We start from the raw sequence: 15,089 nt of genomic DNA on the forward strand, positions 1-15,089 counted from the left end.
CCGCGCGGCGGCCGCCGCCGCTGCTGCCGCTGCTGCTGCTCTGTGTCCTCGGGGCGCCGCGAACCGGAGCGAGAGTCCGTGAGTACCCGGCGCCCCTCTCCGCCCTCCCGCCGGCTTGGGAACGGGCGCCCCCGGGGCAGCCGGGGGGGGAGGGGGCGCGGGCGCCACCTGGACGGCCCGGAACAAAGGAAGGTGCCCCCGGCGCGGCCCTCGGGGCGCCCTCACCTGCGAGGCGCAGAGCACCGCAGGCCTCCGGCCCGAGGGTCCAGCTTCTGCGCCCAAGGCCTCCTTACCTGCGCCGCCCGGCCGGGCCCTGGGGGTCTGGGGGCCGCGGCCTGAGACCCTCTGCACACCGGGACGCGGCGGGCGCAAGCGTCCGTAGACCTGGAGCCGCAGAGACCCCGGGCGCGGCTCCCAGGCGGGGGCGCACACGGTTGGCGCGCTGGGTGCGGGCCCCAAGCGGCCCCCCCGGGCGGAGGGATGAGCCCCGCGGGGAGGGCGGGGAGGGAGGGGGGGCCGCTCTGGCCGCCTGGCGTGCGGCCCGGGGTCCCCGGGGACGCGCCTCTCCGCGGGCCGGCGCCGTCGCCCTCCCAGTGCGGGACCCCGCGCGCGGGAGTTCGCGGAGTCCCAGCCACCAGCGGCTCTGAGAACCTTTCTCGGCTAGGCAGCGCCAGGCTAGGATCCTCCAGCGGGAGAAGTCTTTGTGAGCGAGTAGGAACCAGCGAGTCCCGGCACCGCGGCCCAGCCTGGGGGAGGGAGGTGCTCTGGGTACCCAAAGCCCAGCAGCCCGAGATCCCCGCTCTGCCCTGCTGGGGCTCAGGGATCTGGCCTCCGGCACTCAGGCGGCCCACCCGATGCGCGCACACACACTCCCGCCAGGACCGCGTCTCCACATCCAGACCCTCTCCCGGACACACCCAGAGACACACAAAAGACTCACACGGGCTTGTGGCCCGTCACCCTCGGCCTCCGAGGGGCGCACACTGCGTCCCAGATGCACATTCGCACACCATCGCCGGCGCAGACATTCCATCCCCAGCACACACACTTTCGTGGTCACACACCAGCTCATTACTCAGGGAGGCAACACAGGGCACAACACTGGCCCAGCAGGCCACGACCTTCCCAATCCCTCTAGTGTACCCATCCAGGCACGAAGGCCACCCTGGGCAGCACTGAGTTGTTGGGAAGCTCCCTCCTGCTCCTCCAGAAAGAGCCAGGTAGGCACCCCCTGGAGTCACTTGCAGGAAGCAGGGTTCTCCCGGGCACCTGGGCAAGTGAAAGGCTGGCCCAGGCTGGGCCCTCTACTGAGCAGTAGGCAGTGCCTGTTGGTGCCACTGGAGCACCAGGCTTTGTTCCTGGCCAGCAGAGCTGCAGGCGAAGTTGGGGGTGGTTGTTGTGTGGGTGTTTTTTTCCTTTAAAGGGGAAGAAATTAAATAAAAGATTCTCACACCTCGGCAATATGTTTCTACTTACGGTGTGTCTTAGCACCTGATCAGCAGGCGGGTGGGTCGTAAAGTGTGTGCAGGTACCAGCAGGAGGGGACCCCTATGGGGACCCCGGGATGGGGGCCGCTGGCCCCACCACCCTCCCCGCTCCCTCACGGGGAATCTCACACTTTTCCCTTTTAAAACACATGGTGTTCCTTTCTAATAACTGCGGTGGCTCCAGATTGGGAAAGGGGGAAGACAAAAACTTGTAAAGGCCCCAGCTCTGCAGGAAAGGCAGGGAGGCAGGGAGTGAAGGGGACGGGAGCCATCCGAAAGCCTGGCCCTGGGATCTGCTTTGGGGAGCCCTCTAGGAGGCCCCCCAAACCTGGCCACGGGCCCCCAGCCTCAGTGGGCTCTTCCCAGCTGCTCCGCCTGGCCTGGAATGTTGTGTGTTCCAGTTCTGATCACCAGCCCACTGTTCAGGGAGGCCTGGAAGGAGTCGAGGCAGCCCCTGCCCCTCTGCATCGGGACCCCAGCACCGGGAGGGGCTATAATCCTAACAGTTCCTGGGCACCACCATGTGCCTGGCCCCCCTCAACGTCTGGGAGCTCACCTAACTCGTCTCCCCACTAGGTAGAGTGGATTCCTCCTCCCCGTTTTGTGGAAGAGAAACCAGAACAGAGAGGGGCGGTCGCGTGCCCAGGTGGTCCAGCCAGTTGGCACCCACAGCACTGGAGCGGAGGCCTCAATCTGACCTCTCCTGCAGGGCTGCGGGGAGCAGCGGCCTGCCCAGGCCGGCCTAGCCTTGCCCTCTCGCCCCGGCCCCCACCTGGCCCCCCAAGGGCAGCTGCAGCTTCTGGCAGGCGGGCCTGGGCAGCCCAGACCAGCTGGGTGTGGTGTGGAGGGGCAGTGCCCCCAGACAGGACCCCCCAGAGAGCCCCTTCCCCATTAGGCTGTGGCAGCGGGCAGGAGGGAGGGGAAAGGGGGTGTGACCTGACACTGAGGGCTGAGAGGGGGCCTGGGGTCCGGGCAGGCCTGGCTTCGATCCCACCCTGCTGGGGGGGGGCCCAGGCAGGAAGCGGTGGGTGGGCCGGGGCAGAGACGCTGGCACGCCCGAGTTCATGCCAAAGGAATTCCGAATTAGCGGGCGGCTGGCTGCCTGGGACCTCCGGGGCGGCCCCCTGGCCCCCCGCCCCCGGCCGCCCCCGCCTCCCTGGTGCTGGCCAGCTCTGCCGGCTCCTTCGCACGGACGCCGAGACCTCCGGCGAGCCCTGGGCCAAGCCCCAAACGCAACTTCGATCCCAGGCTCCAGTGAGACGTGGCCCGCGAGCCAAGTTTGCCCCAGAAGATTGTCAGGGCCCAGGCTAGGAAGCATGTCCACCCCACCTTGCCCTTCTGGGGCTGGCACAGGGTGGCCACAGGCATTTAGGGGCTTCCCAAGGGCCAGGCTCGCTGGTCCAGGCTGCCATCTGCAGCCCCAGCCCCGTTGTAGTCACTTCTCACAGGCTGGCTGCCTGGGGATCCTTTTAAAATGTAAATCCAACCTCATCCCTCCCCTGCTCAGACCTCTCCGATAACTCTTCAGTGCCCTCAGAATAAGACCCACAGCCTCCCTGGGGCCCTCAGCTGGCTGAACTCCCTGACCTCATTTCCTAGCATGCCTGCCCCAGGCCCGTTGCACTTGCCGCTGCACTTGTCCCTACTCTCTCCAGATTATCTTCATGACTTCTCTTTCTTTATTCAGGCCTCCCTCCTCCCTACTTTGCTTCTCCCTAGCACGTATTCTGTGAGAGTCATTTGTTCTTTTTACCTGTCCCTTTTTCTGGATTCAAGTCCCCTGCAGAGGCAGGATTTTGTGTGTCTTGGTTGCTGCTGTGCCTCACCACCTGGCACACTGTAGACCTCTAAGCATGAATGAATGGGTCCTCACAACTGCTCTGAGTGGAGGGAAGGACCCCTTCCCAGAGGCTCCAAGAAGTGAAGCCATTGGGCCAAGCTTCCACAACAAGCAGGGTTGTTTGAACCTAGGTCAGCCCAGCTGTAAGGTCCCATGCACTGTCCTTGGACAGTATTTTCACTCCCCTAAAACAACCCCTTGTGGTTAATACCATGATGCCCACTTCCCACGTGGGGAAACTGAGGCTCAGAGAGATACTAGGGGCATTGGCAGCAGTGGTAGGCATCTGGCTCCCACAGTACCCTCGATGGGACCCCCAGGAAACAAGAGAGGTAGTATCCTGGTCTATGCATTCCCTCCCTCTTCTCTTGGCCTCAGTTTCCCCATGTGTAAAATGGGTGCCTCTTAGGTTCCCACTGGAGAAAAAGGAAGCCCTGGGCTGCCCTGATGGCAAGCAAGAGCAGAGGCACCAATCACGGGTATCCCCTGTGACCCCCACAGCCAGCACCCAACCCATGCACAACCCAGAAGCCCCTTCCCGTCTGACCTTCCCGGTGGCCTTGGGGACAGAGTGTTCTCATTCTCATTTTGCAGATTAGGAGAACTGAGTTGGGGGAAGAATGATGATGTGAAGCCCCTTCAGGTGGACACTGGGAGCTCAAAGCTTGGGGAAACCCCCCAGCCACTTTCAGTCCCAGCAGCAGTGCAGGGCAGAACTTTGGAGCAGAACAAATCTGGGTTTACATCGTGTGCCTTCCCTTCATTCTGGGACCCTGGGACAGTGACATGATCTCTCTGAGCCTCAGTTTTGTCATCTATAAAACGGGCAGGATTCAACGGAAAAACGTAGGTCTAGTCTTAGCACAACACCTAGAACACAGCAAGTGCTCAGTAGTGCTCTTAATGATTCATCTGGACTCCCTGGGTGGCAAAAAATTAAATGTGCTTGGCTGCTAACCAAGAGGTTGGTGGTTTGACTCCACCCAGAGGCATCTCGGAAGAAAGGCCTGGCAATATACTTCTGAAAAATCAGCCACTGAAAACACTGTGGAGCACAGTTCTATTTTGATATACATGAGGTTGCCTTGAATCAGAGTTGATGCTACGGAAACTGGTTGATGCTTCATCTCATTGGATTCAGGGTGCTCATTTTTCAAAGTTCCTTCCCCTCATAGAGTAGTCCCTGGGTAGCACAAATGGTTCAGCGCTGGGCTACTAAACGAAAGGTTGGAAGTTCAAACCCACCCAGTTGCGCCACAAAGAAAGACCAGGCAATCTGCTTTAGAAAAGTCACGACCTTTGAAACCCTATGGAGCAATTCTACTCTGCACACATGGGGTCGCCATGAGTTGGAATCAACCCAATGGCAACTAGTTAGGTTAGGTTCCTCTGACAGAAGCACCTGCTATGTGTGAGCCTGCAGGGTTATCACAAAGTGAACTCACAATCTTGTTTTTCATTGCCAAAATAAAGAAAGGATAAAGAAAAAAAAAACAGAGTGCCATGTTTGTCAGAACAATGTGCAAACCAAGAGTTGCTTGGATCCGAGTGGCCAATTAGAAACTCAGTGATGAACTCAGGAAGGACCTGAGTTCCCAAGTCAGACACACCTAGGCTTGAATTGTGGCCTCACCACCAACCTTGGGCTGCTCACTTGACCAAACTGAGCCTCAGTTTCCCCATCTGTAAGATAGGGGCCCCTGGAGGACCCAGCATGGTGGGAGTTCCCAGGCCTGACTGCCACTCCTCTCTGACCTCAGACACAGCTGTGATCAGCCCCCAGGACCCCACGCTTCTCATCGGCTCCTCCCTGCAGGCCACCTGCTCGGTGCTTGGGGACCCACCAGGGGCCACTGCTGACAGCCTCTACTGGACCCTTAACGGGCGCCGCCTGCCTGCCGAGCTCTCCCGCGTGCTCAATGCCTCCACCCTGGCCCTCGCCCTGGCCAACCTCAATGGGTCCAGACAGCAGTCAGGGGACAACCTGGTGTGCCATGCCCACGATGGCAGCATTCTGGCCGGCTCCTGCCTCTATGTTGGCCGTAAGTGGGCCCTGCACACCCTTGGGGAACCCTGGGAGCAGTAGCTCTCTCTGGAGAGGGGCATGTGTCAGGGGCTCCTCTGGCCTGTGGTTAAATGGTGAGTGTGCTGGCAGAGGTAGGACTGAATGGTGGGCACTCTGGCCTGGGGTTGAATGGTGGACAAATTGGCAGAGGTTGGACTGAATGGTGGGCGTGTTGGCAGATGCTGGACTGCATAGTGAGGTGCTCTGACCCAGGTTGAGAGTTGGGGTCCTCTGGGGTGGGAATGAGAGCAGGTGGCCATGCTAACATCTGCTGGCACCTCTGAGGATGGGACCAAGGACTACCCTGCCCCACCTCCCACTCCGGCTGCAGCCCCCCTCAGCCCTGCCCTCCCCCAGTGCCCCCAGAGAAGCCCTTCAACATCAGCTGCTGGTCCAAGAACATGAAGGACCTGACATGCCGCTGGACGCCCGGGGCACCTGGGGAGACCTTCCTGCACACCAACTACTCCCTCAAGTACAAGCTGAGGTGGGTGGGGCCAATGGGGAGCACAAGTCCCCAGCTGGTTGAACAGCCTTGGCCTCCACAGGAGGGTCGGGGGCTTTCAGGGACCCTCACTGCCCTGCCTGCCTACCTGTAGGTGGTACGGCCAGGACAACACATGTGAGGAGTACCACACCATGGGGCCCCACTCCTGCCACATCCCTAAGGACCTGGCCCTCTTCACGCCCTATGAGATCTGGGTGGAGGCCACCAACCGCCTGGGCTCGGCGCGCTCTGATGTGCTCACCCTGGACATCCTGGATGTGGGTGAGGCTCCAGTGCCACCTGGCCCCCCACAGGGGGGCTGCATCTAGGGTGGGTCCCAGCTGGAGTAGGGGTGATGCTGGGTGTCCCCCATCCATCTGCAACCCCCCAGAACAGCCAGGACCCCTACCCCGTAGAGAACACCTGGCCAGGCCACCTCCCCCTTGGTGGCCCAGGTGTGTGGGAGGGGGCCCAGGGGAGCGGGGGGGGGGGCCGCCCAGGTCGGGAGGCGCCCCAGGAAGCCGAGGCCTAGAGCTGGGGGGCGAGGGCGGGAGGCAGGAAATGGCTGATCTGCGAGCAGAATTGGGCCTAATCTAATTAGGATGTTTCTCAGCCCCAAGCAGGCCTGCACCTTAACCCTTTCAGCCCCTCGCAGAGGCCTCAGGGGGAGGGGGCGGTGCGCCCTGTTGCCCACAGGGCCCCCAGGAGGATCCCCAGAGCCCCTCAGGGCTTACAGGGCACCCTAGCCTACCTTCCACTAACTCACCTCCTGAATCTGCAGTAGATGAGCCCTAAGACTGTTGTCCCTCTGCACCCTACTGTCACATGAGGGACCTTAGTTGTCTCCTCTATAAAATGGAAAGGGGCTGAAGGTGGGGGGGGGGCAGGGGGCTTCCCGGGGGGCTGGAGGCCTGACTTGGCCTCCTGGGCATAATCGTAATAACATCTTCCAGGGGCCGTCTCTGCCTTGCCGTAGTCCCCAGGAGCTGGGATCATGTTTCCCCCTTCACAGATAATAACGCTGATAACAAAAAAACATTAATTGAGGGCTTCTGGGTGATGAGTGGTTTCCGAGTGAGTTTGGCTCGTGGAATCCACACCTCAGTCCCCAGGGTGGGTGGAAACGGAGGCAGGTCACATGAAGCCAACTGCCCTGGGCCACGTGGCTCTGAGGCTGGAACCCGGACAGTCCCAGGCTGCCCGGTCAGGGGGCCAGCGAACCGAGGAGAGGACCGGCTGGTGACCATATGAACTCTGTCCCGCAGTGACCACAGACCCCCCTCCCGATGTGCATGTGAGCCGCGTAGGGGGCCTGGAGGACCAGCTCAGTGTTCGCTGGGTCTCACCACCTGCCCTCAAGGACTTCCTGTTCCAAGCCAAGTACCAGATCCGCTACCGCGTGGAGGACAGTGTGGACTGGAAGGTACTTGTCCGCCTACCCACCCACTCACCTGCTTGTCAGCCCACCCTGGCCCCCAGCCCCAGGCTCTGACCCTGCCCTACCCGCCCAGGTGGTCGATGACGTCAGCAACCAGACCTCATGCCGCCTGGCAGGCCTGAAGCCAGGCACTGTGTACTTCGTGCAAGTCCGCTGCAACCCCTTTGGCATCTATGGCTCCAAGAAGGCCGGGATCTGGAGCGAATGGAGCCACCCCACGGCCGCATCCACCCCCCGCAGTGGTGAGGACCCCTCAACAGGCCTGGGTGGTCTGGGGACCAGCCCGAAACCAGAACGGCTCTCATTCTCCTTGTTTCTCTAATGAGAACAGGTGGTCTCAAACTGGTGGTCCCAGGGCCGAACGAAGGTGGCTGCTCCTCAGTCTATTTTCTTTGGGCTGTCATTAAAAAAAAACTTTTTCTACCTATTCCCAGACCTTTAAAAACAGGACCTTTTTACACAAATATCCTGGATTCTCTAGAAAAATTCATTCTCTAGAAAATTTATTAAGACAGGGCCAGTGTTGCCGTGAAGCTGCCCCTTCGGGCAGGGCCCTCACTGTCCAGCTGTCCCATCACCGCCTGGCCCAATTAACCATTTGCACCCCCTTCCCTAGGTCCCTGGGTGGCACAAATGTTTGCACATAACTATGAGCCTAAAGGTTGACTGTTCGAATCCACTTCGTGGTGCTGTGGAACAAAGGCCTAGCAATCTGCTTCCATAAAGATTACAGCCATGAAAACTCTATGGAGCAGTTCTACTCTGTAACACATGGGGTCACCATGAGTCAAAATCGACTTGACAGTAACAGGGCACCCCTCTCCCCAACCCCTGAGGCAAGCAGGTTTGAGACTTCTGCCTCTGAGGCCTATTGAGTGTCAACTCTTCCTCTGACGGGCCTTGATTTCCCCTTCTGATCAAGAAGAGGGGTCGGAATGATCAGGGGCCTGGGTCTAGCTCCTCTAAGTCAGTGGGCTCTGTGCTGTGCTCTGTGGAATAGGGCAGTCGTGAGCAATGGGATGAAATTTATTATTGGGCGTCTCTGGCCTCAGTTTCCTCAACTGGAAAGTGGGACCCATAATCACACCAGCATCAGTGCAGGAAAGCACTTTAAAGAGTAGTAGGTGGGAGGTGAGGGTGAGGGTGAGCCTGGGTCCCCTCCCCCCATTTCACCCCGAAAGGCCTTTTTCTCAGAGGAAGACATGGAGGGTCTAGGAGGTTCAGCTGCCCCCCTAGGTCACGCTGGGATCTCAGCTCAGTTCCTTGGGAGTCCAGGCCCACCTAATGGGCTGACGGGGAAACCGAGGCCCAGAGAGGCTCCCGGAGCCAGGGAGGGCGGCCCAGGCTGCGGCAGGCTCCCAGCCCCAGCCCGGGCCCCTCCAGGTCGGGGTGGGCGGAGCAGCGCCGGGAGGGGCCTGAGCCTTGGCCCTGCTCGTGCCCAGCACCTGCGATTCTTGCACGGGAGCCAGCAGGCGCTGCGTCCACAGGGAGGCCGGGGAGGCGCGTGGGGGCGGTGGGGGCCGGGGCCGTGCCAGGGCCTGTCAGCGGGTCCCCGGTGTTATTTATGACGTGAGGCCGATGTCCTTATCCGTTGGCCTGCTTGGGGCTGCCTGCGGCCGGCCGCTGAACCGACCGGCTAGCCTCCCACCTGGCCCTTTTGCCCTGCTCCTCTGCTGCTTGTGCTCCCGACCCACCTAGGGACCAGCCCACAGGTCTCCTCCCTCTCTCTGCTTCCTCAGGCTCTGTGTCTCTCTCTCCTTCTGTATCTCTGTATTTTTCTGCTTTTCTTGGTCTCTGTGTTCCTATCTCTCTCCATCTCCCTGTCACTCTTCATCTCGATCTTCCTGTTTCTCCATCTCCCTCTTTCTGTCTCTGTTTCTCTGCTTGTCTCCGTCCATCTTTGTCTCTGACTCCGTCTCCCTGTCTCTTTCTGTTTCTCTCTGCCCCCTCCATCTCTTCAGCTGTTGCCTTTCTTTCTCCCCATCTCCATCTATCTGTCTTCCTGTCTCTGACTCTCCCTACCTCCCTCCATCTCTTTGTCTCTGTCTGTCTCTTCCCTCGTGTTTGTCTTTGTATCTTGGTCTTGGTGTCACCCTACACAGTCCTTCCCCCTCTTGCCCCTCTGTGTCCCCCTCATCTCCTTGGCTGCCCCCCTCCCCAGCCCTCTCTCCTCACCATCTCTTTCTCCTTTTTACTCCCTTCCTCTCTCTCTTCCAGCCTGTTCCCCTCAGGGCCCTCGTTTAGGTCCCCTCCTCTGCCCCCTGCCCTATCAGTGTATCCTCTCCTCCCCTGCCCCGGACCCTCCCTCGCCGACCCTCCCTCCCCTCTCTCCCTGCCCTTCCACGCACACCTGGCTCAAGCCTCAGGAATCCTGTTCCTGGACACGTGGAGGAGGAACCCCTTCCTCCCCTGCCCCCACCTCCCCAGGGGCAGGCGAGCCGGGCCGCAGTGAAGGGCTGCGGGGAGGGCCGGGTCCCCGAGACACACGGGGGGACATGGCCGAAGGGCGCGCGGGCCGCAGCGCGGGCCCGCTCCTGCCCTGCTCGCGTGCGCCCCCTGCCGGCCGCGCCCCGACGCTGCCACTGCGCCCTCTCTTAGAGCGGCCGGGCCCCGGCGCGGGGGCGTGCGAGCCGCGAGGCGGCGAGCCGAGCTCGGGCCCCGTGCGGCGCGAGCTCAAGCAGTTCCTGGGCTGGCTCAAGAAGCACGCGTACTGCTCGAACCTCAGCTTCCGCCTCTACGACCAGTGGCGCGCCTGGATGCAGAAGTCGCACAAGACACGCAACCAGGTAAGGAGGGGGGTCCCCAACCAGGCGGGAGAGGGGATCGCAACCAGGTAGGGAGGAGGGACCTGCAACCCGGTAGGGAGGCAGGATCCGCCACCAGGTAGGGAGAAGGGGCCGCCATCAGGTAGGGAGGGGGAAACGGTGGGGGAGGGGCAGGAGGCTGGGGGGAAGTGGTTGTCCCGCATCCCCCACGACACCGCTGCCTTCCTTCCAAGCACAGGACGAGGGGATCCTGCCCTCGAGCAGACGGGGCTCGGCGAGAGGTAAGGGGGACCCAGGCGGGCTAGCGGGAGCGCGTGCCTCATCCTTAGCTTTAAAGTCGCTGAGATGGAAATCCTCCCTCCTTAGTATTTTATTCTTCAGCATTTACTTAGCGCCCACTGTTTCCCCAGGCCTGTGGCCTTTTGCCTAGAAAGAGCATCCAACCCGAGGGGAGAATCTCATCCCGATACCCCAAGTCCCAGGAATGAATGAATGATAACCATACTGAACATACTCCTCATAGTTAGCATGTATGAGCGCCTACTGCATGCCTGCCCTGTGCCAAGTGCTTTACCCCCAGGACACCAGGTGAGGTGGGTAAAAACCAAAAACCAAACCCGTTGCCGTCGATTCCGTGGGACAGAGTAGAACTACCCCCTAGGGTTTCCAAGGAGCAGCTGGTGGATTTGAACTGCTGACCTTTTGGTTAGCAGCTAAGCTTTTAACCACTGCACCACCAGGGCTTCTGGTGAGGTGGGTAGAGTCTCATTTATCAGATGGGGAAACCAAGGCCCAGAGAGGGGCAGCACCCTGTCCAAGGTCACACAGCTAAGTGTGGCGTGTGGCACCAGGACCTGAACTGGGCCTCTGTACCAGCTCAGCAGTGCTCAGTCCCTGCCTTCTCTTCTGCCCACAGGTCCTGCCACATAAACTCTAGGGCCCAGGGGCTGCCATCGCACCCAAGATCCTGGCGGTCCGGGAACACCCATTTCAGGAGCTCTGACAGCCACACAGCTTGGGCCCCTCTGGAGGCCACCCTGGGGGATGCCCCAGTATGGGGGATGCCCCAGTATGGGGGATGCAGGCTGGACTGAGTTGCCTGAACTTGCCAGGCTAGGGTGAGGCAGGGTCACGATGCCTCCCCACCCAGGACCCCACCAAAGAGTCTTTCTAAATAAATGAGTTATTTAGGTGCTGATTGTGTAGGGGGCTTTGAGTCCAGGTTGGGATGGCAGGGCTTGGGGAAGGGGAGAGGAGTCCTCATGACCCTTTGGGGGGTGGAACTTCTGCCCCCAGAACATCAGACTGGTACTCTCCAGGATATGAAATTCTGAAAACACCGGCGGTGGGTTTTGGGGAGTCAGGGAGGGGTGAGTGGCTTCCACCAGCCATTCCTGGTCCTGTGGGTCTCCCTCCCTGACATGCTTGCCCCAGCACCCCAGAATACAGACGGTGGAGCAGCTGTAGACAGAGGAGTCTTTATTGGGGGGGTGGTCAGCAGCCTAGTGGGGCATGACCCAGCCAGCTGGCAGTCAGGCTGGGCTGGGCGCCATCCACCGAGTTTCTCATCTCCCTTGGCTTGTCCCTGGGGAGCCCGATCACTCCACAGACTCTGCATCAAACCTGAGGTCCTGGAGAACCTCGCTGATTGCCTCCATGGTTTTAATTACCCTACAAGAGCGGATGGGAACTATAAATAAAACCCAGATGGGGTGAATTAGCCAACGCTGTGCAGCCAAGGGGGATGTGGTGAGCTCGGGGCCCTCCTGCCCGCCGCCCAGCTCCAGGCAGCACCAGCGTTGAGCAGACCCCTGGGACAGATGTGCACATGCATGTGCTCGGAAGCCTATATGCAGGTATTTTAGGAGGCTAAGTGTACAGCCATGTACACAGAGTGAGCGTGGTGGGGAGCATGTGCACATGCGTGTGCTTTGGAGGCTATGTGCATGGTGGTGTGGAGCCTGGGTAACTGTGTCCAGCCCTGTGTGTAGGACCTGGGGGTGCCAGGGTGCAGCTGGTGTGAATCTGCAGTGTGTGCACTTGGGGGAGTGTGTGAGCTGTGGGCTACCAGGTGAGTTCTCAGTGTGCACACCCTAAGGGCTGCATGCAGCGTGGAGGTCTGGCAGGGGCAGCTCTGAGGACCGCTGACTGGGGTGGGAGCTGGAAGGTACCCTGCAAATGTAGCAAGGGCCCCGCTGGGGGTAAGGCTCACTTCATCTTCAGCTGATGCATCTGGGAGGCGTCCTCCTGCCCCCTCAGCTCCGGTGCCCCCATCAGCTGCAGCAGGGCCACCTGGGGGGAGGGGTAGCCGGAGGGAGTCACCTTTGGCAGAGGCTTCCTTGCCCCCGCCACCAAGATACTGCCGCCACCCAGATACTGCCGTGCAGACCGGCAGGGCGGGGTGGCGCCACCGGGAGGGGCGGAGCTTTGTGTGGGAGGAGTGTCCTTGGGAGGGAGGGGCCAAGCGGGCAGACCAGGGAATCCCAGTGCGGAGCCTCGGGGGCGGGACTGCATGTGGGCAGGGCACAAAAAAAAAAAAAAAAAACAAGTCTCGGCCAGGGATTGGCGGTAGAGGTAAAGTAGGTGGGGCCTGGGAATATCAGGGGCAGAGCCTTGTAATCCCAGGGGCGGGGGCTGGGCATCCTCGAAGAGCGCTAAGGCTGGGGATTGGGGGCGGGCAGGGTGAGCGTGTCCTAGGACTCCGACAAAACCTGCACTGAAATCAGGGGCCGTAAGGAGGAAGCAAGCGGGAGAACCCGGAGAAAGGGGCTGTGAGGGGGAGGGTCGGGTCGGCGGGGGCTCACCGTGGCCAGGCGAGTCTGCTCCAGCTGCTGCAGGGCGCGCACGTGGCCGGCGAGCAACGGCTGTGCTCGGGGCCCGGCCAGCTCGGCCTCCAGGGCCAGTACCTCCCGCGAGGCGGCGGCGAAGGCCTGGGTTACCTTGTGCACCGAGCCCCGGTAGCGCGGGAAGTCGTAATGCGGGCCGCTGCGCACGTACTGGCGGTGAGCTCTGCGGCAGGTGGGGGTCCTGAGGCCGCGCCCCCAGGCCCTGCGCCCGCGAGACCACCTCGGGGCCCCCCACGGGGAGTTGCAGGACGCTGGAGACCCTGACCCCCCAAGGGTGCCCAAGACAGGCCCACCCCTCCCTATTGGTAATGAGGGGGAAGCCGCGCCGAAGGGCGTCCAGGAGTGGGGGCACGCCCTGCGTCCCCGCGAGCGGACGCGAGGATCTAGCCCACAGCAGAACCCGACCCACCTTGGCCGCGAAGCGCACGGAGACCCCGGGTACCTGCACCCCACCCACCCGGCTGCACTTACTCCTCCAGCCGGCGGAAGGCCTGCGCACGCTCAGCTTGGAGCTGGTGGATCCGCTGTACCAGCGCATGGACCGGGGCACCTTTCTGAGGGCGGGGGACACGGCCCGGACTTGAGGCTGGCTCCCCCAGCCCGCCCCGCCCACTCGCCCCGCGTCTCCTGGCCTGGGCCCGTGCTCACCCAGGGCCACGCCGGCTCCGCGCGCCCGGGGGCTCCAGGGGCCGACGCAGCCTCCTCCGCCGTGATCATGACTGGGAGGCCTGGGTTCGCCCCGAACTAGGCCGCTTCGCCACGCGCGGCGCCCCCTGCAGGTCCGGAGGACTCAGGCCCAGGGAGAACCGGGATCGGGACCCTCTGGCTCCGTCGCCCGCGCCACTCGTCTGCGCCTGCCCTGCGCCCGCTGTCCTGCCGTGTTGTTGAAGGCACAGCTCTTGTAAGGAAGGGCTATTAGCCCTCCGCTTGTTTTGTATGCACGCATCGGAACACCCACGTGGCGCTTCCTTGGTTTCATTTCATTCTCACAACGCTCTGCCTCAAAGACAAGGAAGCGAGCCCAAGGTATAGCCCCTTGCCCTAAGGCCACAGGGCTGTGACATTAATGGGACTGGGACACAGCTTCTGGCGCTGGAGAGCACCAAGTCACTGGAACCTGCAGAGGGCTCGGGTAGTGTGTGCCAGGCCAGGAGAGCTGAGCAGAGAAGCCACTCTGCAGGCTAGAGAACAGCCTGTGCAAAGTCCCTGAGACAGGGGCAGGGCCTGCAGGGACTCATCTTCAGTGCTGAGCTTATGGAGCTTCGTGACCCAGCGATTCCTCCTCCAGGGACTTAGGGATGGTGGAGGGCATGGGGGAGTAGGGAGCCAAGGTGGCCCAGAGTGGGAAGGGAGCAGTGGACACGTAGCCTGATGAGTTGAGGTGGGGGTGACTGGGACACTAGCCTTCAGCAGGGGCTCAGGGAAGAAAGGGTCTCAGGCACCTGCCCTTAAGAGGGGGGGTGGTGGTCACCTCAAGACCAGGGCCAGTCTAGGTAACATCCCTCACCTGACATCACTTCAAACAGATACTTGCTCCTCTGAAATAATCATCAATCTCAGGTGGGGCCCAGGTGGCCCTAGTGTGCACCCAAGTGGGAGGTGGGGGCAATCCTGGCTTTCCACTCATCCACCCACCCATACCTAGACATCAGCTCCCAGGCACGGGCATGAGGGACACCTGCTGGTGGCTGATTTATTGTTAGGTGTCAAGTTGGCTCGCACTCATGGTGACCTTATGTACAACAGAACAAAACAACCTGGTCCTGTGCCTTATGTTTGAGCCTACTGTAGCAGCTACTGTGTCAATTCATCTTATCAACAGTCTCCCTGTTTTTTTTGCTGATCCTCTACTTCGCCAAGCATGATGTCCTTCTCCAGGTACTGGTCGCTCCTGATAATGTGTCCAAAGTAAGATGAAGTCTCGCCACACTTCTAAGAAGCATTCTGGCAACCCATGGTATATACCACAGTATATACCATGGTACCTGACTAGGCCTGCCATTTCCTAGCCAGTCCTAGGGCAGGGGTTTTTACTCTCATGCTCCACATGACAAACCCAGGTTCAGGGAGTAACTAGGCTTCCAAGTGGGAGGGATCCCATCTGGCTTGCCCTGTGGTTAGACAATCCTGTCAGAGGAGGGTGGGGACCCCTGCCTGTTTT

The 15,089-nt window shown here is 61.0% G+C and overlaps 2 protein-coding genes across 3 annotated transcripts in view; one reads left to right on the plus strand and one right to left on the minus strand.

Annotated features, from left to right (window-relative positions):
- CRLF1 (cytokine receptor like factor 1) overlaps window positions 1–11,085 on the plus strand; it is a 15,913-nt gene extending 4,828 nt beyond the window's left edge. Inside the window, exons 2-11 of the mRNA XM_004384494.1 lie at window positions 1–78; window positions 5,088–5,369; window positions 5,750–5,879; window positions 5,992–6,161; window positions 7,145–7,302; window positions 7,391–7,559; window positions 9,916–10,103; window positions 10,321–10,363; window positions 10,663–10,670; window positions 11,020–11,085. Coding sequence (XP_004384551.1) covers window positions 1–78; window positions 5,088–5,369; window positions 5,750–5,879; window positions 5,992–6,161; window positions 7,145–7,302; window positions 7,391–7,559; window positions 9,916–10,103; window positions 10,321–10,363; window positions 10,663–10,670; window positions 11,020–11,085 — 1,292 coding nt within the window. The remainder of the gene's footprint in view (window positions 79–5,087; window positions 5,370–5,749; window positions 5,880–5,991; window positions 6,162–7,144; window positions 7,303–7,390; window positions 7,560–9,915; window positions 10,104–10,320; window positions 10,364–10,662; window positions 10,671–11,019) is intronic.
- Window positions 11,086–11,564: 479 nt separating this feature from the next.
- Window positions 11,565–13,689, minus strand: REX1BD (required for excision 1-B domain containing). 2 transcript variants are annotated; one of them, XM_004384495.2, is made up of 5 exons: window positions 13,577–13,689; window positions 13,400–13,482; window positions 12,887–13,091; window positions 12,295–12,374; window positions 11,565–11,753 (listed from the first exon to the last, which is right to left on the minus strand). In XM_004384495.2, exons 1-5 carry the CDS (start codon window positions 13,643–13,645, stop codon window positions 11,681–11,683), a joined length of 510 nt encoding a protein of 169 aa, XP_004384552.1. In that variant the 5' UTR covers window positions 13,646–13,689; the 3' UTR covers window positions 11,565–11,680. The 2 variants fall into 2 exon arrangements, with proteins under 2 accessions (XP_004384552.1, XP_023594513.1); XM_023738745.1 differs by having other exon boundaries at window positions 11,655–11,772.
- Window positions 13,690–15,089: the final 1,400 nt, after the last annotated feature.

Source organism: Trichechus manatus, unplaced genomic scaffold, assembly GCF_000243295.1.
Source record: "Trichechus manatus latirostris isolate Lorelei unplaced genomic scaffold, TriManLat1.0 scaffold00122, whole genome shotgun sequence".
Classification (NCBI taxonomy): Eukaryota; Metazoa; Chordata; class Mammalia; order Sirenia; family Trichechidae; genus Trichechus; species Trichechus manatus.

Coding starts and splice junctions, on each gene's coding strand:
- REX1BD (XM_004384495.2), bottom strand. CDS start 13,645: ATGATCACGGCGGAGGAGGCTGCGTCGGCCCCTGGAGCCCCCGGGCGC. Junction 13,483..13,576: donor CGGAGCCGGCGTGGCCCTGG/GTGAGCACGGGC, acceptor CCCCGCCCTCAG/AAAGGTGCCCCGGTCCATGC. Junction 12,375..12,886: donor AGCAGACTCGCCTGGCCACG/GTGAGCCCCCGC, acceptor CCCTCCCCCCAG/GTGGCCCTGCTGCAGCTGAT.